Below are 22001 nucleotides of genomic sequence, written 5' to 3'. Positions count from 1 at the left end.
CAGCTGGCCCACGAGGGTTGTAAGTGCCTAGCAAAACAAGCCCACGGTAGCTCCTGCGCAGGTGCAGTGACAGAAATTGGCCGTGCCCGTCTAAGACACGCCGTACATAACCCATCAGAGTTACCATCACCCTCTGCCAGTGGTACGAAGCATATAGTACACTTAGGCTAAGGGGAGAACTCAAGCTCACTGTCAGACATCCTGTGTGACCCGGAGCTGTATGTGACAACCGCACTCACAATAAACTGTATAGTGAGGTAATAACCCCCTTGCAACACCGCACCGCAAGGGCTTTTGCAGAGAAGAAAGGGACAGTTAAAAAAAAATCGACTGACAGTTGTGAAAGTGAAAGTAACAGGCAGCAGCTAGCATTAAGTCACATACAATGCAGAATGCAAAAACCCTGCACTATCTGCGCTTTATCAACTACACAGACCTGAGTCTGGTAGGAAACAGCGCTGCATACACTGACCTTGCACCGGAGGAGAGGTATGCGGGGGGACCCAGACCACGATGACGCCGTTATCAGTGTCCAGCAGCGCTTGCCAAGTTCAGAAAATGGCCACCGAGGAGCAGAAATGAGGCTGGTCCGGGGGAGGAGACCTGCAATCCCCTTGAGTCCGGCCACAGTCCGGGCAACCGGGGTCACCGCTAGCTGTGACCCCAGTTACCCACCAGCATCCCCGAATCAGTACAGGCGTTCGGTACCAGCAGGGTGTAGGAGCGACGACATGGACGTCAGAATTGTCTATGTTGTTCACTCGTCAGGTGTGCAGCCACAGCTGTGTTGAAAAATTAGAGAACCCAACTCTGTACAGTGCATCCGACTTCGGCCAGGCACCAAAGAAAGCTGAGTGCCTGAGGCTCGGGGGCGGGGTATAGGAGAGGAACCCCAGTGCATCCTAGGAGGATGGAAGATTTTTAACTCTTTGGTGCCTGGATGTCTGCCGCCATCGCCTATACCCCAAGGTATCCTGTGGATACCCTATGGAACCTGAAGTAGAAAAGTCCATGGTTTGGGCGCCCTAATATGGACTTTAGACAGATTTAGCAGCTTTGCGTGGCTAAACACGGTGCTTTTTGGACGTGTCAAAAGTAATGGACACCAGATCACAGCAACAATTGAATTGCTCCGACGGGCACCCATTACCTTGGGTGTCCAAAAAAACGACTGAATTCCCCCTATGAGTCCATGCCCTAATGAATGACCATATTGGCTAAATTTATTAATGATCAATATTACTGAAATAGAATTAAAAACCATACACCACCACCAACCCCGACAGATTTCATGAAAATGTGTGATTACATGAAAAGGTGTGTGCACACGGGGCGAGAGCGCAGCAGAGAGGGGATTAGAGAGTGAAATACCAGCGGATAGAGAAGGCCGGGGCAGAGATGGGGGGCAAAGGGCGCTTCCTGTAGCAACCAAAGGAGGATCACATCCATATAAGGGAAAATAGCAAAACTTTAAATAGAGCAGGGCACTCACCAGACGTGAATAGAAGTCAATATTTAATTAAATATAACCCATAATACAACAAACGTTTCGGTCCACACAGGAACTTTATTCGTGACATCACATCCCAAATCATCAGACGATTTTCGTCTCAATCTCAGACCAGCAGAAAAAAAAAAATGCAAATTCCCTATTTTTGCCTAAAAATTTGGGGATTTCTCTCAGAATCCTTTGGACACCCCTCCCCCAATGATAAATTACCACAAACATTTTTCGTAAGTTGCGTACTTTGGCAGAAAATTTTGGGTGAAAAAAAATGTAAAAATTGTTGAAAATGGGTTTAAAGTATTGGGTCTGGTTTTTCGGGGGCCGTATGGAAGTGATAAGTGTTTTAAACATTGTACGTGGCTGACGCAGGAGTTTTTTTTACCGTTATATAGACATGGATAGATGTCTATAGACAGAGAGAGATATCCACACACATATACACACATACTTATACAGATAGTTTTTTTTTTTATTGCAAAAGCTGTAGGATGCATAATAGTGTATTTCTGGGTGTCAAGAAAAACTGTTCTATGACATCTAATGATCTCCATCAGTTGATGCACAAACACTGAAGTGTCTATTATAACATTATTATTAGTAGTAGTACTCACTCGCACATTGGGATTGTCTGGTCGGCAAAGTGCTGGAAATAATTCTTTCAGCTTCTCTTTTTCATTTTTGGGCTTAACCAGTACGTCTAAATGTCAACAGAAAAAAAAAAAAACTATAATCCTATGCATAAAATTAAATTACATAGTTAAAGACTTCACAGTAATGCATATTACACACACACACACACACACACACACACACACACACACACCGGCAGCAGCATTTCTGCCATGATGTTAGGAGAGTACATGACACGTTTGTAATGATACCAATACCAGCACTTCCCTCTCTCTCTCCTCCTGTTTTGCCCATCACTGCTGCCCCCGTCTCCATATAATAAATACCATGCATCTTCTCCTCAGGGGCTGATTCAATAAAGAGCAGAAGCCGCCAGAACTGGTCCTGCAACCTGCCAATGGCATATCGCAGCTAAATTAATATGACCATCAGTGTACTGACGAATGGGCCAGTGAAAGGAAGACAGTTGTGCTAAAAGCAACTTCAGGCTCTCTTTCCTGCTGTCACTGATATATTCCCCAATAATGTAATCACTGCTTCACTAACGTAGGAAGAGGTGCAGTGATTGCATCACATACTAACCACTCATTGTGTGCCCCTTACTGCGGTCAGTGCACTGGTGAGCGCAGATGTGACAGGAAAGAGGGAAGAAAGCTCCATCATTAAAGAGCAGGTGGCAAATGTACTTTGTTTTTTACATAGTAATTATCTACAGTGAAAAGGTATGAGACCAGAGGGTTTGCAATATGGGCTAGGAATGATCAGGCACAATGGTACATCAAAGTTACAGCTATAGCGTAAAACATGCACACTGCTAGAGTAACAAAGCTAAACAGGAAAATAAACCCAAGCGCATCAGAGAAACCACACAGGTTGGAGTAAGATAATTTAAAAACAAAACAAAAACAGCATACACACACACACACGCGACAAGTGTGTGTGTCACAGATTTAGGGAAAAGCACACACACTCCCATCAGTAGTAAAGCTGCATGTAAATACAGTCAGCTATAAGGAAAAAAAAAAAAAAAAACGCACACACAAAAACAGTGGAAACTCAATGCACATATTTCCAGATGTTAATATGACAACTGACAAATGTGTCCCCTATATAAACCCAGGAATTGCCGGCACAGGACCAGGAGACAAAGCTACATTAAAGGCAACACACTGATATCACCAACATTGGAGAGATCTATGCAGCCAGTATTAATCTAAGATCTATAAACACAAGTTTAGTGCTGTGTAAATCTAGTGGAGCTCCCGAATTACAATATGTGCTTGTTATCATTCAGTTTTCCACACTTCGCTGACACCAGAAAAGGATGGCTTCACACGGACACTGATAAATGCTCATTTATCAGCACTGCAGGAGTGAGAGCAGGACAGCGCATTTTATAGATGGAAATAGCACACAAACCTTTGCTTGTTGACGGTTTTGCTGGTGGTCTCATGGTTTGAATCAAACGCAATAAATTGCTAACAAGAGAATCCTGCAAACAAATTAAGAATTCGTAAACCTACTGGAAACATTTCAGTTTAAACATGCAAGAGTATAAGAATATGTGGAAAAAGGACTGTGTTCACCTTATAAAAAGGTACAAAACCTCTACGTACAGTTATAAAGAGTTGGGTGCAGGAGTTCGACAGTTAAAATAATCACCTCCACTACCAGAATGCCCCTCCAGGACCCATAGTGCCGACAGCTAGAAAGGGAGGGTCACACAATCCATCCTAACTTTGGCTCCTGCCGATTATTATTATCATCATCCTTTATTTATATGGCGCCACAAGTGTCCCGCAACGCCTTACAGCAGCCAAGACCTGCATTCACTAATCACATACAGAGCAACTAGTTTCCACTGCCAGGGCTGGCAGTGCGCTTATTTCCAGGTGTTAGCACTGGCAGTGAATGAATTTATATAGCAAACTGTAAATCAATTGACATCAAGGGTACAATGTGGGTAATGGGATTGTAGTGTCCATATTTAAGGGATATTCTACAATATACTTTCGGTTTATATTGAACAATAAAAATAAAAAAGTTGTATTGTTATGCAAAACTAATTTTTAACAAATGTATGCATCCTTTTTGAACAATGCTGTTTGCTAAATTTAGCCGCTTCTTTAACTATACAGGTTTGTTATTTTTTTTCAGCTCCCTTATTATGAGTTTATATATAGTACCTTAAAAGGGGAAACAGTCGGGAAGCCAGCGGACGCAATGCCGACCGCCGGCTTCCCAACTGCTAAAACCCGTCAAGGGATAAATGACAGGCATCGAAATCTTGACGCCTGTCATTTTACCTACATCGGGAGTCCGGCATCGCGATCGAAGGGATGCCGGGCGCGGAAAACCGCGGGCGATTGGGGGAGATATTGGGTTAGGTTTAGGGTTCCCGGGGGGGGATAACTTGCACCCCACCGGGAGGTTAGGCTAGGGGAAGTGAGGGTTAGGGTTAGGCACCCGCCCCCGCTCCTGTGGGGCCTTAGGTTTAGGCATGTGAGGGGGGTATAGGGTTCGGTACATCACCGTCACTCAATAGGTTCTTGTCGAGATGCAGAGAAAACAAACAGCTCCCTGATAAGGGGGACGTGCACCTCATGAAAGTATTTATCTAGGTGGCAGGCAAGCTCTAAAACAGCAAGATGTAGCAGCTTTGAAAGTTAGCACAAATCCTACTTCTTGGACAGTTTTTTAATTTTATATGCAAAGAAAAAAAAAAACACAACAAACTTATCTTGGCTTCTGAATAACTTTTTAAATGCCCAACAGTGAAGCCTCTGACCAAACCACTTACTGTGAATTCTGCTCCATTTTTCTCCAAAGCAGCTTTAAAAGAGTCAAAAGTAGTCGACTTCTCTGCAATATCAATTACAAATTCAGCTGCAACAGAAAACAGTTGTATAATTAGAGATTATAAAACTTGCCATTTTAGGGTTCAAATATTACCTACAGTAAGCTGACCGTACACTGCACAACACGGTGGAGGGGAGGAGCAACAGCTCGATAATCAAAGCAGCTCCACGCGCTGTACAATGTATGGAGGCAATCTCCATTCACAGACCGTAGATGGCTGAACGACCATTGGGTGCAATGGAATTGAAAACCAGAACGATCGAGACGATTTTTCAGATGTAAGGTTGTGAATCATCATTCATGATTATCTACTGAACGATAATAGTTCAAACTAGGGGTGTGCACCGGCCACTTTTCGTGTTTTGTGTTTTGGTTTTGGATCTGGATCTTTCTTCGTGTTTTGGATCTGGATTGGTTTTGCCAAAACCACCCTTCCGTGTTTTGGGTTCTGGGTTTTGTGTTTTGGATCTGTATTTTTTTGAAAAAAAGCATAAAAACAGCTAAAATCACAGAATTTGTAGGTTTTTCTGCTCCTATGCTATTATTAACCTCAATAACCTTAATTTCCACTCATTTCCAGTCTATTCTGAACACCTCACAATAGTGTTTTTATGTCCAAAAGGTTGCACCGAGGTAGCTGGATGACTATGCTAAGCGACGCGAGTGGGCGGCACAAACACGTGACCCATCTAGGCGTGAAACTGCAGTGGCAGACAGGATGGCAGTTTGAAAAACTAGGCCCCAAACTGTACATAATGCAAAGAAAAAAAAAAGAGGTGCAAGATGGAATTGTCCTTGGGCCCTCCCACCCACCCTTATGTTGTATAAACAGGACATGCACACTTTAACAAACCAATCATTTCAGCGGCAGGGTCTGCCACACAACTGTGGCTGAAATGATTGGTTCGTTTGGGCCCCCACAAAACAAGCTGGCAATTAATCTGTCCCTGCACAAACTGGCTCTACGGAGGCAAGATGTCATCCTCATCCTCCTCATCCACCGATTCCTCACCCTCTTCAGTGTGTACATCCTCATCCTCACAGAGTATTAATTCGTCCCCGCTGGAACCACAGGTCCCTTTGTACGTTCTGGAGGCTGGTCTCCCTGGAAGAGTTGATAATTCATTTTATGAACATCATCTTCTCCACATTTTGTGGAAGCAACCTCCTACGCCTTTCGCTGACAAGGTTCCCGGCTGCACTAAACACTCTTTCGGAGTACACACTGGAGGCGGGGCAACTCAGGTAAAATAGAGCCAGTTTGTACAGGGACCTCCAAATTGCTTCTTTTTCCTGCCAGTACAGGTACGGACTGTCTGACATGCCTACTTGTATGCTGTCACCGATGTAATCCTTTAACAGACAGACGCACGCTTGTCGCTGCTGCTTTGAGGATGCAAGTGCGGCTACAGCCCACATAATTCACAAAGACAGAAAAAAGAAGAAGAATATTTTTATTGTTTGTGTAGTACACTTTGAGGGGGTCACCACCCTTTAACAGACAGACGCACGCTTGTCGCTGCTGCTTTGAAGATGCAGGTGGAATCTAGACGGGATTTGGAACCGGGGACACACTACCTCCATCAATTGTCTAAATCCCACTGCACTAATGGCGGATACCGGACGCACGTCTAACACCAACATAGCAGTCAAGGCCTCAGTTATACGTTTTGCTTCAGGATGACTGCTGTCGTACTTCATCCTCCTCGCTAAGGACTGTTGGAGGGTCAATTGTTTAGTAAAAGTAGTGATGTTCCTACTTCCTCTCTGGGATGATGAACAACTCCCAGCAGCAGCAATAGCACTAGGAGGAAGTGGTTCTTGATCTTTCCCTATTTTATTTTTATCGGAGAAAGTTTGGTCCTCCATTTATGTTATATTGATATATACGTGCGGCTAAAGCGCACACAAACACAGAAAAATATGAGATATGGTAAGAACTTACCCTTGTTATCTCTATTTCTACGAAGTCCATAGGGTTCCACAGGATACTTTGGGGTATAGGTGTGACGTCAGTCGCAGGGCACCAAAGAGTTAAGCTTTCAGCCTCCCAGGATGCACTAGGTCCCCCTCCTATACCCCGCCCCCGGGCCAAGGCACCTCAGTTAGTTACCAAGCCATAGGCCGGAGGAGGAGAAGGAAGAGAGAGAACAAAGATCTGGACACATACAAGAATCACATTCTCACCAGAGGGAGACGGAAAACCGGTGACCAGAGCAAAGCCCATCTGCAGCACAGGTGCGACAGGGCGGGAGTCCTGTGGAACCCTATGGACTTCGTAGAAATAGAGATAACAAGGGTAAGTTCTTACCATATCTCATATTTTCTACTTCAGGGTCCATAGGGTATCCACAGGATACCTTGGGGATGTCCCAAAGCAGTATCCTTTAAGGGTGGGGACGCTCCTGTGCAGAAAGGAGAATCCGCCGCCCGAAGGAAGCATCCTGAGAGGCGAAGGTGTCAAACCTGTAATACCTCACGAAGGTATGGACAGAAGACCACGTAGCAGCCTTGCAGATCTGAACTGCCGAGGCACCACGTCGAGCTGCCCACGAAGGACCCACAGACCTAATGGAATGAGCCTTCAGAGAAGGAGGGACCGGTAGGCCTTCATGAAGATAAGCTTCAGAAATAGCCATACGGATCCAGGCTGCCAAAGTTTGCTTTGAAGCAGGCCAACCCTTTTTACAGAAGCCATAGAGGACAACAAAGCGTCCGACTTCCTAAACGAAGAAGTGCGGTCAACATAAGTCCTTAAGGCCCGCACAACATCCAAAGAGGCCTCACCCACGGAAAGACCCGGTGAGTTAAAGGCCGGAACAACTATTTCCTCGTTAACATGAAACTGGGAAACAACTTTGGGAAGAAACTCGGGCCGAGTGCGGAGCACTGCCCTGTTCCCATGAAAAACCAAGAAAGGGGGTCTACAAGAAAGAGCCCCTAACTCAGAAACACGTCTGGCCGAAGCAACGGCCAGAAGGAAAACAGTCTTAGCTGTTAGCCATTTAATATCCACTGAGCCCAGTGGTTCAAACGGCGGTCCTTGGAGAGCCCTCAGGACCACAGCCAAATCCCAAGGCGCCACAGGTGGAACAAAGGGCGGCTGAATACGGAGAACACCTTGCATAAAGGTGCGCACATCCGGGATTGTAGCAATCCTACGGTGAAACCAGACAGATAGGGCCGAAACCTGTACCTTCAAAGAAGCAAGGCGAAGCCCATGATCTAGTCCCGCTTGCAGGAAGGCGAGAATCCGAGACAGACGAAACTCCCGCGGTGCATAACCTCTCGGTCGACACCACTGGAAGAATGTATGCCACACGCGATGGTATAACCTCGCGGAAGACGGTTTCCGAGCTTGTAACATGGTACGCACCACAGAGCTGGAAAACCCCCGGGACCTCAGCATGGCCGTCTCAACAGCCACGCCGCCAAAGACAGCCGAGTCAGGTCCGGGTGAAGACAAGGACCCTGAGACAGAAGGTCCGGTCGTAGCGGCAACCGCAGAGGACTGTCCACGGACAGACCCTGAAGGTCTGAGAACCAGTGCCGTCTGGGCCACGCGGGAGCTATCAACAGGAGCGTCCCTCCTTCCTGTTTGAATTTCCGGATTACCCGTGGGAGAAGGGAGACCGGAGGGAACAGGTATGCGAACCTGAACGTCCACCGGACGGACAGAGCATCCACCAGAGACGCCCCTTCGTCTCTTGTGCGAGACCCGTACACCGACAACTTGTTGTTGTGCCGGGACGCCATGAGGTCGATTTCTGGAAGACCCCACCTGTCCACCAGTAGTTGAAAAACGTCCGGGTGCAGGGACCATTCCCCTGGATGAACGTCCTGGCGACTTAGAAAGTCCGCCTCCCAATTTAGCACTCCCGGGATGAAGACCGCTGATATGGCCGGAAGATTGCGCTCCGCCCAAACCAGGATCCGAGAGACCTCTACGAGAGCCGCCCGACTGCGAGTTCCTCCTTGCCTGTTTATGTAGGCCACGGTGGTAGCATTGTCCGACTGGACCTGCACCGGGTGACCCTGGAGAAACCGCTGTGCCTGCAGGAGAGCATTGAAGACCGCACGGAGTTCCAAGATATTTATTGGAAGCTCCGCTGCTGTCGGCGTCCACCTGCCCTGGAACAAGTGTGGACCCGAAACTGCTCCCCAGCCCCGAAGACTGGCGTCCGTTGTCAACAGGACCCAATTTGGAACCCAGAACGGACGTCCCTTGTTGAGGTGGGTCGTCTTTAACCACCACGCAAGGGACAGGCGAACCTCCGGGGTGAGCACAATCGTCTGGAACTTCAGAGACTGAGGCAGCCCGTTCCACTTGGACAGGATCAGGTGCTGCAGAGGTCTGGAGTGAAACTGGGCGTATTCCACCATGTCGAACACCGACACCATGGAGCCCAGTAACCTCATCGCCGAGTGTAAGGACACCCGGCGGCTGTGCAGACAACTGCGCACCCTTGACTGTAAAGCAGAGATCTTGTCCTCCGTCACGAAGATCCTTTGCTGTCCCGAGTCCAATAAGGCTCCAAGATGCAGAATCCTCCGAGACGGGATTAGAGTGGACTTCTGCCAGTTGATTAGCCAGCCGTGCCGTTGCAGCAGTGCAATGGTCAGGTCCAAGTGGTGTAACAGGAGCTCTGGAGATCCTGCCACCAATAACAGGTCGTCCAAGTACGGCAACATGCGGACTCCTTGCAGCCGCAGAGAAGCCGCCATGACCGCCATCACCTTGGTGAAAACACGTGGTGCTGTCGCCAGGCCAAAAGGTAACGCCCGAAACTGGAAGTGGTCGCTGCGGATTGCAAACCGAAGGAACTCTTGATGGCGCAAAAGAATAGGGACATGCAGGTAAGCGTCCTGTATGTCCAATGACACCATGTAGTCCCCAGGTTCCAGCGCCAGAATGATGGACCGTAGGGTCTCCATCCGAAACTTCGGGACCCGCAAAGACTTGTTGAGTGCTTTGAGGTTGAGAATCGGACGATATGACCCATTGGGTTTCTGTACCAAAAATAGATTTGAATAGAAACCCTGGCCCCTCTGGGAGAATGGAACAGGCACTATAACTCCAGCCTGGAGCATAGTGTGCAATACCTTCCGCAGCTCCGTAGCCTTGTTCCGGTCTGATGGGAGACCCGTGGTGAAGAATCGAGCCGGGGGTCTGTGCCGGAAGGAGAGGGCGTACCCGTGGGAAACCACCTCCAGAACCCAAGTGTCTGTCGTAGTGAACGACCAACACCGGGAGAACTGCAGCAGGCGGCCTCCCACCCTGGGATCCCCCAAGGGGAGACCCGGACCGTCAGGCCGCAGGCTTGTCATCTGGCTTGGGGGCCGGACGTCTGGTACTCCATGCCTGTTTCCGGGGCTTGACCGATTTCTTAGGGCCAGCCTGTCGAGGAAACGACTGTGGTTTGGGCCTGCCCTGGGCCCTAGATGACCGAAAGGACGATGGTCCAGAACCAGAAGGAGCAGCGGCCGACGGGAGACAAGCAGATTTGGCTGCCGCCAGCGTGGCCACAATCTTATCCAGATCCGGACCGAAGAGAACTTCTCCGGTAAACGGCAACGCTTCCAGACCTTTCTTGGAATCTGCGTCCGCCTTCCAGGATCGCAGCCACAAGGTGCGACGAGCAGCTACCGCTGCTGAAGAAATTCTAGACACCAGAGTACTAATGTCTAGAGCCGCCTCGTTGATGTAGGTGGCCGAATCACGGAGATTGCCAATCAACTCCGCCTGTTCGGCCGGACAGTCGGATTCAAAAGAAGCCTCTAATGAATCCGCCCAGCGCTCCATCGCTCTGGCAACCCAGCAAATGGCCATAGCCGGCCGTGCTGCCCCCCCTGCAAGGGAATAAGCGGACTTCAGGCAGATTTCTACCTTGCGGTCCGTAGCATCCTTAAGGGAGGACATGGATGGCATCGGCAATGTGGCACTACGGACAAGACGGGTCACGTGAGAATCCACCTGTGGAGGGGATTCCCACTTAGCAAAATAATTATCCGCGAACGGATAAGCCACCGCCAGGCGTCTCTGCGGCTGGTATCTTTTGCCAGGTTGTTTCCACGCCTCCTCTAAATGGTCCACCAACTGACCCGAAAGAGGAAAGACTGTGGCATCGCCCTTCACATCTTTGAAAAAGGCATACTTAGATTTAGCCGCTGGGGGAACTTCGTCCTCAATCACCAAGGCTGTGCGGACCGCCCGAATAAGTCCAGGAATATATACTTTGGACTTAGCATCAGCGTCCTTAGTATGGAGAGGTTCCTGATAGTAAGGATCCAGAATCTCCCCATCATCAGACGTCCCTTCGTCATCCTCATAAGGAGCGGACAGAGACGCCACCGGCCTTTTATGAGGCCGCATCACAGACTCCCCTTGCAACACATCCGACAAGTGCTGTACAGAACTCGTCAGGGAGTTAACCCACGCTGGCTCCTGAGAACCCGGGAGCGGGGAAATAGGGAGACTGTGGGGTACCACCAATTGTCGTGGGAACCCCTGCATGGGTGACGACACCACAGACTGCTGGGACAAACCCATCGGAGTAAACGCGGGCTGCGGAGCTAACTGGCCACTAAAGCTGTTAACGCCTGAGCGAAACAAGCCCAGGGCGGCTCCTGTACCGGTGCTGTAACCGTAATAGGCCGCGCCATGGACAAACACTGCCGGCAAAGGCCCTCCGCGCTACCCTCCCCCTCCGCTAACGGTACTTTGCACGTGGTACACTGTAGCCGGAGGGGAAAATCACTTTCAGACATGATGGCACCACGTATGTGACCTCTCTCACCAATTAAGTATTAAATAGGCGAGAGACCACCCTGCAGCACCGCACCGCAAGGGCTTTAGCAGAAAGAACAGGGACAGTAATAAAGCTGACAGTTTAGAGAAGAAAAGTTACAGGCAGCGCTAGCACAGTCACATACAATGCAGAGAAATAACAATTCCTGCACTAACAGCGCTGATCACTCAACTACACAGACACAGGGCCTGGTAGGACACAGCGCTGCATACACAGACCTGAGCCACAGCGGAGGAGAGGTATGCGGGGGGACCCAGACCACGATGCTTCCTTCCAGACTTCCAGCAGCGTTCACCATGCGTTGCAGAGAAGATGGCCGCCGAGGAGCAGAGAGAAGCTGGCCTGGGGGAGGAGCGCTGACACAGGACCAGTCAGCACAGTGCAGAGAGGGCTGTGTGCAGCGGGGGAGGCGCCGGCTGTGAGACAGGGAAGGCGCGCTCCCCTGGCATGCATTTAACCCCTGGGATGCCGCAGCGCTACCGCTCTGCTGCGGTCCGCTGTCCCAGGGGGTAGTGGAAGCGCAGGTTGGTCGCCTGGCTCCACGCTGCAGCCAGTCCCCAGGGAGCCCCCTGCCTGGGGACTTAGGACCATGTGATCAGCGGGGACCCACCGCGGGACCCCGCTGCTTACCTCTGTCCCCTTGAATCCGGCCATGGTCCGGAGCATCTGGGGTCACCGCTAGCTGTGACCCCAGACGCCCACCAGCATCCCCGGATCAGTACCGGCGTTCTGGTACCGGCGGGGTGTAGGGAAGACAGCATGGACGTCAGGACTGACTGTCCATGCTGTTCATCCAGATGTGCAGCCACAGCTGCATGAAGAAAAAGCTTCAGGGGCTCTTCTAGCCCCCCCTCCAACAGGTGCACCCGACTCCGGCCGGGCACCAAACTAAACTGAGGTGCCTTGGCCCGGGGGCGGGGTATAGGAGGGGGACCTAGTGCATCCTGGGAGGCTGAAAGCTTAACTCTTTGGTGCCCTGCGACTGACGTCACACCTATACCCCAAGGTATCCTGTGGATACCCTATGGACCCTGAAGTAGAAATATTTTTTTATTTTTGCTGGAGAGTAGTGCACTTTGTGGGTTACACCACCCTTTAAGAAATGAGCCAGCCGGCTCTTTACTTATGGGACACAGGCGCACGCTTGGCGCTGCTCCTTTGTTGATGCACGTGCAGCCACAGTGCACACAATTCACAAACACAGAAAATAATTTTTTTTGGTTTGGATTGGAGTGTACTTTCGGGGGTTACAGCACCCTTTAACGGTCAAGCCAGCCGGCCCTTTACTTATGACACAGGCGCACGTTTGGCACTACTTTGTTGATGCACGTGCGGCTACTGCGCACACAATTCACAAACAGAAAATATATTATTTTTTTAGCACTTGGGGGGAGCACCCCTGATGGACAGAGCACCCCCTGGACAACACTACAGCACCCCTTTAGGACTGGGACACTGCACAGGACTTTGGAGTGGACACAGCCCCTATGGAGAACTGACTGCACAACACAGTCCAGCCAGCCCCTATGGACTTTGAAGTAGTGGACACAGCCCCTATTAACAACAGCAGCACAGCACAACACAGCCAGCCCCTATGGACTTTGAAGTAGTGGACAACAGCAGCACTACACTACACTACACAGCCCTAACTCCCACCCTCCCTCTTCACTGGCCACAGCCGAGTGAGAAAATGGCGCCGACGCGGGTACCTTATATAGGATCCAAAACCCGTGAGACTCGGAAGGCGGGATGACGACGTTTTGCCTCGATTTCAGATCCGAGTCAGGCGGGAAAAGTCGAGCCTGACTCGGATCGGACTTGGATCGGGGGGGCGTTCGGATTTCAGAAATCCGAACCCGCTCACCCCTAGTTCAGACCAGTCGTTTAGTTGGCTGATTTGCATGATTATTGTACAATATATGACCAGCTTCACTTAGAGGAACTAATGCTTACAAAAAAACAAATGGAAAAAACAGTGCTAAGCTGGTTTAAATATGTGCAGCTTAATGGCATTTAGTTTTAAAACTGCAATTGTCAAGGAAGATTTTATGTACTCTTTCCAAAGCAGCAAATTGAGTGGCTAAGTATGGCACAGTTGCAGAGATGTAATCTCCCATTTTTGCACAACTTCTTCTCATTATGGAGTAGACGCCGCACCAGAGATTAAGCAGGAACTCCATTCCCCATTGTATTCTGCAGGTCTCCAGGTAACAGCAGGGGAACTATTGTACTGTAAAGCATTAACCAAAAGCAGATAGGCCATGCTCTCTGTGGGGTAAATACAATCAGCAAAACCAATAAGATTTTCAAAACATTTTTTTAATACAGATGTGTCCTCATACATCTAGCCTCAATACGCCACACAGCACGGACTTGCCTGGCGTTAGTCAGCAGCCAGGTCCTGTGCTACTCTGCTAGCGTTGGGTATCTTTTTTTGCTGAAAATGCGTTTATGCCGCAATGCGATGTGACTAAGACGGATCAGCAGAGTGCGCCGATTAATTTGATATGTGACATTTGTACACCTGTGTGCACCACAGTCAGTATTTGAAATAGAATTTAGAGTGAAAAAAATTATTTAAAATAAAGATGCAAAAAAGACAACCGGCACTAGCAGTCTCTCACGGGACCTGAGACGCCAAGAGGGGCTTTTTGGCGTGACAGTAGCAAAAATGTATAAAGACCTGTACATGTGGGCAAGTCTGGTCACCCAAAGACCTCAATTTGTATGTTTTTGCTGCAAGTCACAGTGACTAGGTCAGGGCTTGACAAAACCCAGGGGCCAGGTCACCGCGGCAACTAGATTTTGTTGCCTGGCTCCCAGATTTTGCAGGGAGGGCTGAAGCAGATCCTACTCAGCCCCAGTCATATCATGCATGTGCTGAGTGTTGCCTGCGGTGACTGCTCTGCCTGTCCGTCCCATCCTATGCTGACTGCATCCTCTCCGTCCCGGGCTGTGGTGATTCCTGCTGTCTTTCTCAGTCTGCGCTGATCCTCCTGTACATCCCGGCTGTCTCCTAACTCCAGCTGCATAGAGCTCTCTGGTAAGAGGGTCTATGCATGGCCAGGATATGCTGAGCGGCTTCGAAGAGATAGTGGTGTGACCATGAGGGGTTGGAGGCTGGATGGTTTCAGAGGGGTGGTTTGCCAGCGGGTACCCTCTTAGTTGTGTGGCCGTGAGGGGTTAGCTGCGGTGGAGGGGGGGGGGGGGGCTTTGATTGCCCATGGGATAGCGGCACAGCAATGTGGCTGCGGAGGGGTGGTTTGCCTGGGGGTACCCCTTTAGTAGTGTGGCCGTGGGGGTTGGTTGCCTGGGTGGTAAGTTGTAGTAATGTCTGGCACTATTGTTTTATGTGCAAATGAGGAAGGGGGGGGGGGGAGCAGTGTAATGAGGTAGCCTCCATTTTGTAGACCAGTATAGTGCGTATAACAGTTACATAACACAACAGAGTTGTGCTCCTCACACACGGCTGTCATTTCTTTGGTGGAATGGTGGTCTGGCTCCTAAACTTTCATCCTGGCTCTTAAGATTTTAGAAGAATTTGTCAAGTCCTGGACTAGGCCCAACAACACTTTTGAATGACTACATCTGTCTAATAGTTCCCAACTCATACTTAAAATAAGATATTGGATGATGAACAGGACTTTGATTTCCATTTTACATACATAACGTCCTATGTATGTAAGCAACCATTTGGAGTACAGATAGCACCACTGACTTGCAGTGGTCTTACAAGTAATGAGATATGCATCAGAAGATATGGCTCCACCATTATGACCACCACTCATATCTTCTGATCTGACAAACTCTTACATTTTTGCATATATTATAGTTTTAGGTCCAATGGCGATTTAACATAGAACCACAAAAAGGAACCTCCAAGTTAGATGTAGTCTGCCCTTTTGTATGTTTGCATTAGTTGTACATTTTTATTTTGTTGTCAGGTGGGGGAATTTTTTTCGGGATAAGTTTTCGAATAATTTCTTAAAATTACTCAGCATTCTAATTTCAAATGCTTGTATTTCACATGCATTAAAATATTCATGTTAAGTAATTTTTACAGCATTAATATTGTATGATTTGGAGTTCTTGAGTAGTTCCCATTTCAGCATAAAATTTTGTATTCAGGCAGGCATGGTCTGTTTTAGGATTCTGTAAGTGGTATTCAAGATGTAACCCAATACTTATCAATGCCAAAAGTAATTTTTTAGACTTAAGTGCTAATAAGCATCTCTACCACAGCTTATTTTCTGAGAAAAACAATTACACAGTAGCACTGAAAGTCTATGTCTGCCTGCTCCTGGGTTCTGACTCAGACACTGCCAGTAACCATTACAATTTTATGCCCCACAGAGAGTGACGGACGTTTGCGCCACTTGGCCATTTGTAAACAGTTCTCAGAATAGTGAGCTTTATAAATGATGAAGCTTACATGCACATAACGCTCTCTAAGCGTATTCACTTTCCCAGTGAAGCAGAATCATAAGAGATCTCACCTAAGTCTTTGTCGTTAATCCCCAAATGATTATCCAGCTCAGTGCAAACTTTGGAGACCAAAGAAAGATATTCAAGTTTACGCAGCTCTTCCAGCACAGAATCTGCCATGGTTATCACTCAGAAATGGGAACAGAGCATTAACAAAATTGGTGTCAACAAGATATGATCTAGAACCAAAAGAGAGAAATATGTTGATCAGTGTTTAGTAAGAGAGACACATGAACATTTTAAATCCCCCACCCGTATATTTCTAACTAGCACATACCTCAATGCATTAACAGACAAGTCTTGGTGGATACCAATGGAGGTTCCACACATTGTCAACTTTTTAGTCCACAAATACACATTTTAGAACAGCCTTTCACTTTGATACTAAAAGCCCCACACTGTGCTAGTAAAACCACAGGGGCCTGAATTTGGCCAAACTGCTCACCACTTATGTACTGTCCATGTGGTCTTCAATTTTACAAATTTCATAAAATTTATACTTCTTATGCTCTTCTAGTGCTCATACTGCCTGTAACTTTTCACTTTGTAATGTATCCTTTTTTGGTATGACAAAATACATTCCAACCTCCTTTGAAATAAATGTGCTCTGGCTTAATATATCCATTTACATACTTAGGACCCGATTCTGAGTTGCACAACTCTGCATCCGCTTTTCCCTACCACAGTGATTTTGTACTCAATTTCATATGCTAATGTAACCATCGATCGAGCTAAAGGAGTCCATACATAAACAATCAATGGGGCCAATTCTGCAAATGGAAATGTATGGGGATCACAGATTCTGACCAAAAAAAAATATCTGAATTGGCGATTTAGGATTTCCAACATTTTGACGATCTTCAGAGAATCGTTAAATTGGTGTATGGGCTGTATAAATGGCAAATCTGAGCTTCTGAAAGTGTAAGCAGCCTATCCCGCCCACTGGTCTAGCATCCGCAGATGCAATAACCATCATCAGTGTCAGTACTTGTAACAGCCCCACGCTAGGTGCAAGAGACCGTCAGCAACAGATGTCCCTTGCCCCGTCGCACAGCTCAGACTCGCATGTAGATGTACATATAGGGCTCGATTCAATTGAACGCAATTTGAATAGTGCTGGGAAGGAGCTCCCGGAGCTATTCAATTCAGTGCACTATTAGGTCAGAGAATGCCCGTTCTCACGCCTTAAACATGGTGTATAGTCGCGAGTGCGGGCATTTTCCGACTAAACTATCCGGCGCTAAGGGCAGAAAACAGCATCGTGTCTGGGAGGCAATCGGGAAGCCGACTGCCTAAATACCGGCAGCCGGCTTCCCGACTGTCATATCCCGGCAAGGGTGAAATGCCGGGCATCTAGATGTAGACGCCCGCATTTCCTCGACGCCGGGAGACCGGCGCACGGCATCACGAACGTAGTGATGCCAGGCACCGCGAGCGGACAGCCGCGGGGGGGGGGGAGGGTTAGGTTTAGGGTTCCCGGGGGGGACTTAGGGTTAGGCACCCCCCTGGGGGACTTAGGTTTAGGCAGCGGGGAAGGGGGTGGTTAGGGTTAGGCACCCCTAAGGAGGGTTAGGGTTAGGGGGGTTAGCAGATACTTACCTAGCCACGATCGGGATTTCCAGCGCTGTCGGGCTTCCGCTGCGTCGCACTCTGCTCCTGTCGGGCTGCCGCTGACGGGAATCGAAACGCTGGGCATGTGGCCGGCGGTATTTCATAACAATTCCTCGCGTCTGTACTTTTATCTGATTTCTGCTCGCATCCCTGGAGGTGTGCGAGAAGAAATCTTTAACAGCGCGCAGAATTGAATAGCTCCAGGAGCTCCTTCCCGATGCTATTTAATTCGTGTTCAATTGATTGGAGCCCATAGTGTGTTCACTCCAGGTGCAGGGTACAGATCAGTGAGAGGGGCATATTTTAATTTTGAACAGCCAAATTTTAGATGCGATGTATCATTATAGCTACAGTAGCTGTAGCATTACACCAAGTCTAAAATTTTGCCCTTCAAAATTAAAAAATATGTCCCCCTCACTGATCAGCACCTGGAGTGAACACTATAACATATATACCCACGACACGCCCATGAAAAATAGCCATTCCATGCTTCCTGGTACTCACTCCCCCAGAAACAGTTACCTCACACAGGTCTCTGCTTGCACAAGACACAGCAGGCACATGCCTACTTGCGACTTCAGCCACATTGTGCGGTGCATGCGCACACTATAGTTTGTTCAATTTAGATGCATGCGCAGTCATTTTGAAAACATGAGATGTGTCCATTCTCACAGAATTATCCAACTCAAAATCAGGACCCGAGTGTTTTAAATAATATAATTTTATTATGCGTCATCCTCTAGAAAATGCCAATCTCACAATTATAGCTTTTGTTGCAGTGTTCCAGGCTGGTGGAATAAAGAAGAGCATTGCAATACACAGTCAGTAAGTCCCCTGTACTGTTCATGTGGCCAGTCTCATTTACTTCATCATATGCAGTATAATAATAAGTACTGTTCTTCTGCCATATAACCTAGTTGATATGTCACAACTGCTGATCAACAAATAAAACACTAAACTGTTTAGGATGAGGGCAACTGCTGAAAATGTCATTACGCTTGATGGTGGTAATATGCTTTATTATGTACACCAAAGGACAAACAAGTTAATTAAGTTTAATTGTCCCTTATCTCCATCGTTATGCTCTCCGCTAGTTTGCTTATGTGACTTTACTCCATATCCCACCGAGGGGCTGATTTAGACCAGCTCACTAGGATGCGAACGCTCGTAGCTGACCGATAGTTGCAATCTGCGCATGCATCGCAATGCGCGTGCTCAAACCACTTCGAAAGATCAGAATGTGTTCGCTCGTTGCACATAGAAAGCCCAGCAGAATGAGTGACAGGGGAAGCAGTTTGTGGGTGGTGACAGAGGTAGTCCACTGAAAACGGGGGCGTGGAGGTGCGAACGCAGGCGTGCCTGAGTGTTTCAACGCTGTTTCACAGGTTGCAAGTGAACGCATCTAGCGAGTGGGTCTGAATGAGCTCCAGAGTACCTTCTGACTCTTCAATTCTACTGTCAAAGTACCACACACAGTCTCAATTACCGGAGATGGTGTAAGACGAAGCTATTGGAATGCCAGCACCTCACAGCCACCATACATCACCCCATAGAGGATGCATGAAGATGTGCAATGTTGGTCTACCATACCACCTCTCAGGCGCTACACCATCCATATGCCACACGCACAGCACCCCAGGCACTATACCATCTGCATGTCTTCCAAAGTGAGAAGTTGCCCATCGCAACCAGTCAGCTTCTATCATTTTATAGAATGTACTTGATAGATGCTAGCTATAAGCTGACTGGTTGCTATGGGCAACTACTCCACTCTAGACAATTTGATACATTTCCCCCAGAGTTACAGACTGTACACATAGAGGGCAATTCAATTACATACAATGTGTCTCTTTGCGATCCGGAACAGGGCATCACAATCCACCAATATTTTTCCTCGCACTCATCGAGGTGAACAGAAAAATATTGCAGAAGGATACATAGATATTCGGCAGGCACACTGCCTGTAACTGAATTGACCCCATTGTTTCCCAGACATTATAATCCATACAGCACAGTCTCCCTTATTCCACTGTCCAAAACAAACACAGTCTGCGATTCTAAAGTACACATAACACATCATCTCTCAATTTATTACTTAGCCCTAGTCTTGAACTCCGCTATCGTAAATAAGATACAGGACACTGTCAGCTCATATAATACAGAGTGCCTCTAGCTTCCTCGCTGCTTTGGTGGCTACTTTGTCACAGGTTCCCCTAACACTGGTTATGTTATGAGTATCATACATACCGCCCTTCTGTGTCGCATTCAGGTCACAGTGTCTCTGTACGACGTTTATTCCCAATTCAGAACATGATCACCATTAACGATGTAAGAAAGGCCCCTGGAGCCGTCACATTCAGAACAGATTGGAGCTACCACTTACGTAGCCACGTTAGGCCTCGCCACAACAGGAAGAAGTAAATAGGATTTGCTTCCGCCACTCGGAAGATGGACGCTTCGTACGTCACATCCGCTTTAAACTGACACTTCCGCCTTTACCATAATGGCCGTTTCTCCTCAGAACCGCTGACCTTCCCTCTCAGTCTCAACTTCCGGCAGCTCTAGGAACGTGGTTGTGTATAGATCCCCTTAAGTGACTGTACGTCAGGGTACATCTACTGAAGGGGATCTATCTGCAACCCTAGTATCAACGTGGACACGGATAACGGCCATTTCCACAGAAGCTCTTTAAATTTCAATGTAGACAAACAATTTACTGCATTCTTCCTTACTTTTGAAAAAGCTTTTCAGGGAGATTGTGAAAGCAGCACCTATGAGCGCGTGTTAAAGTGGGTGGGTGCTGCTACATCTGAGAGGATTGTCATAAAACTGACTTATGGAGCATACACACGGTCAGATTTGTCAGATGAACGATTGAATGATTTGACCAACGATTTGAATGATTTGAACAATGAACGATTTTTGACTGCATTAAAATGAATGGAATCGTCCAAGTCTGACTGCAAACACATCAGATGTCAGATATCGTTATCTGATCATCGGGAACGTGCATTGTTCATCGTTCAGATATGTCAGATTTTCCTTCAGATCTGAACGATTTTTTAAATCGTTATCGTTCAGATCTGAAGAAAAATTTGACCATGTGTATGTACCATTACATCCAAATGTAAATGAGCCTCAAAGCAGTTAGTAAGATTTACTAGTAGATGAAAATACACTGATACTTCTCAGAAAATGCATATAGCCATAGGGATCATTGTGCCTTATAACCAACGCAGGGAAATTATACTAATGGTCCCATTTAAATGTATATATCTTTGTTTTGTTATATACAGTATATAACAGCTACATAATGGTGGAAAGGTGCAATCAGGGATATTGCTAGATCTTTCAGGGAGACAGGCATGGTCATTAAACTGGTTTATGTAATCCGGAGGGCTGAGCATGTTATCCTCTTACAATCACACAACTATGCAAAAGTGAAGAAAGTTGTGGGATTGAAATATAGGGCCTGATTCAGAGCCGGACGCTCTTTGAGAGTGCTCGCTCTGGATCAGGGCGTCCCTGTTTTTTTTTAAAGACGGCCTCCTGGTCACTTGCTAAGCTGTGGGTGACCACCCACAGCTTTAGCGAGCGGCCAGGCGATGGTCAAGACCATCGGGGCTTGCGACGAGACCCTTGTGGTAGGGTCTCATTCCCACAAGCTCCGCTGAGCTTTCGGCTCTAACAGAGCCGGAAGCTCACACTGACATCACTCGTGATGTCAGTAGGGCCACCCCCAAACGGCAGGCGTTCCTTCGGGAACGCCTCCGTTTGTCCAGCCACCCCCCCGCCCGCCTCCAACACCGGGCAAGCTGTCAATCAAAATCAACAGCCACCCTGCTTTGGTGCGAGACCCATAGCGACGGAGCGCCCATCGCTGGCCGGGTCTCACGCATGCACACGCCGGCGCAGTGAGGGACCATCGACAGCGCTCGCGAGTGGGTCTGAATCAGGCCCATAGTCCCATGGAAGACAAAAGCCATAAAGTTCCAAGAGTCATTTAATGTCAGGACAAAGTGTGGTCATGACTCACAGTGACATAGCATATGACATTGGGAGCACAAAACCCGATGTTTACGTACATCTCTGCTGTTGTT

General features: G+C 47.9%; 1 protein-coding gene across 1 annotated transcript in view; it reads right to left on the bottom strand.

The window, feature by feature from the left end:
- DHX8 (DEAH-box helicase 8) overlaps positions 1–20342 on the bottom strand; it is a 91063-nt gene extending 70721 nt beyond the window's left edge. The window contains exons 1-5 of the mRNA XM_088480727.1: positions 20149–20342; positions 16302–16469; positions 4938–5023; positions 3557–3629; positions 2119–2204 (exon numbers count right to left, since the gene is read on the bottom strand). Of these exons, the coding sequence (XP_088336853.1) occupies positions 2119–2204; positions 3557–3629; positions 4938–5023; positions 16302–16410 (354 nt within the window). The 5' untranslated portion in view covers positions 16411–16469; positions 20149–20342. The remainder of the gene's footprint in view (positions 1–2118; positions 2205–3556; positions 3630–4937; positions 5024–16301; positions 16470–20148) is intronic.
- Positions 20343–22001: the final 1659 nt, after the last annotated feature.

The sequence above is a fragment of the Taudactylus pleione genome, unplaced genomic scaffold, assembly GCF_031769625.1.
Source record: "Taudactylus pleione unplaced genomic scaffold, aTauple2 ptg000256l, whole genome shotgun sequence".
In the NCBI taxonomy this organism is placed as follows: domain Eukaryota; kingdom Metazoa; phylum Chordata; class Amphibia; order Anura; family Myobatrachidae; genus Taudactylus; species Taudactylus pleione.
This window is presented reverse-complemented; position numbering and strand designations above follow the sequence as displayed.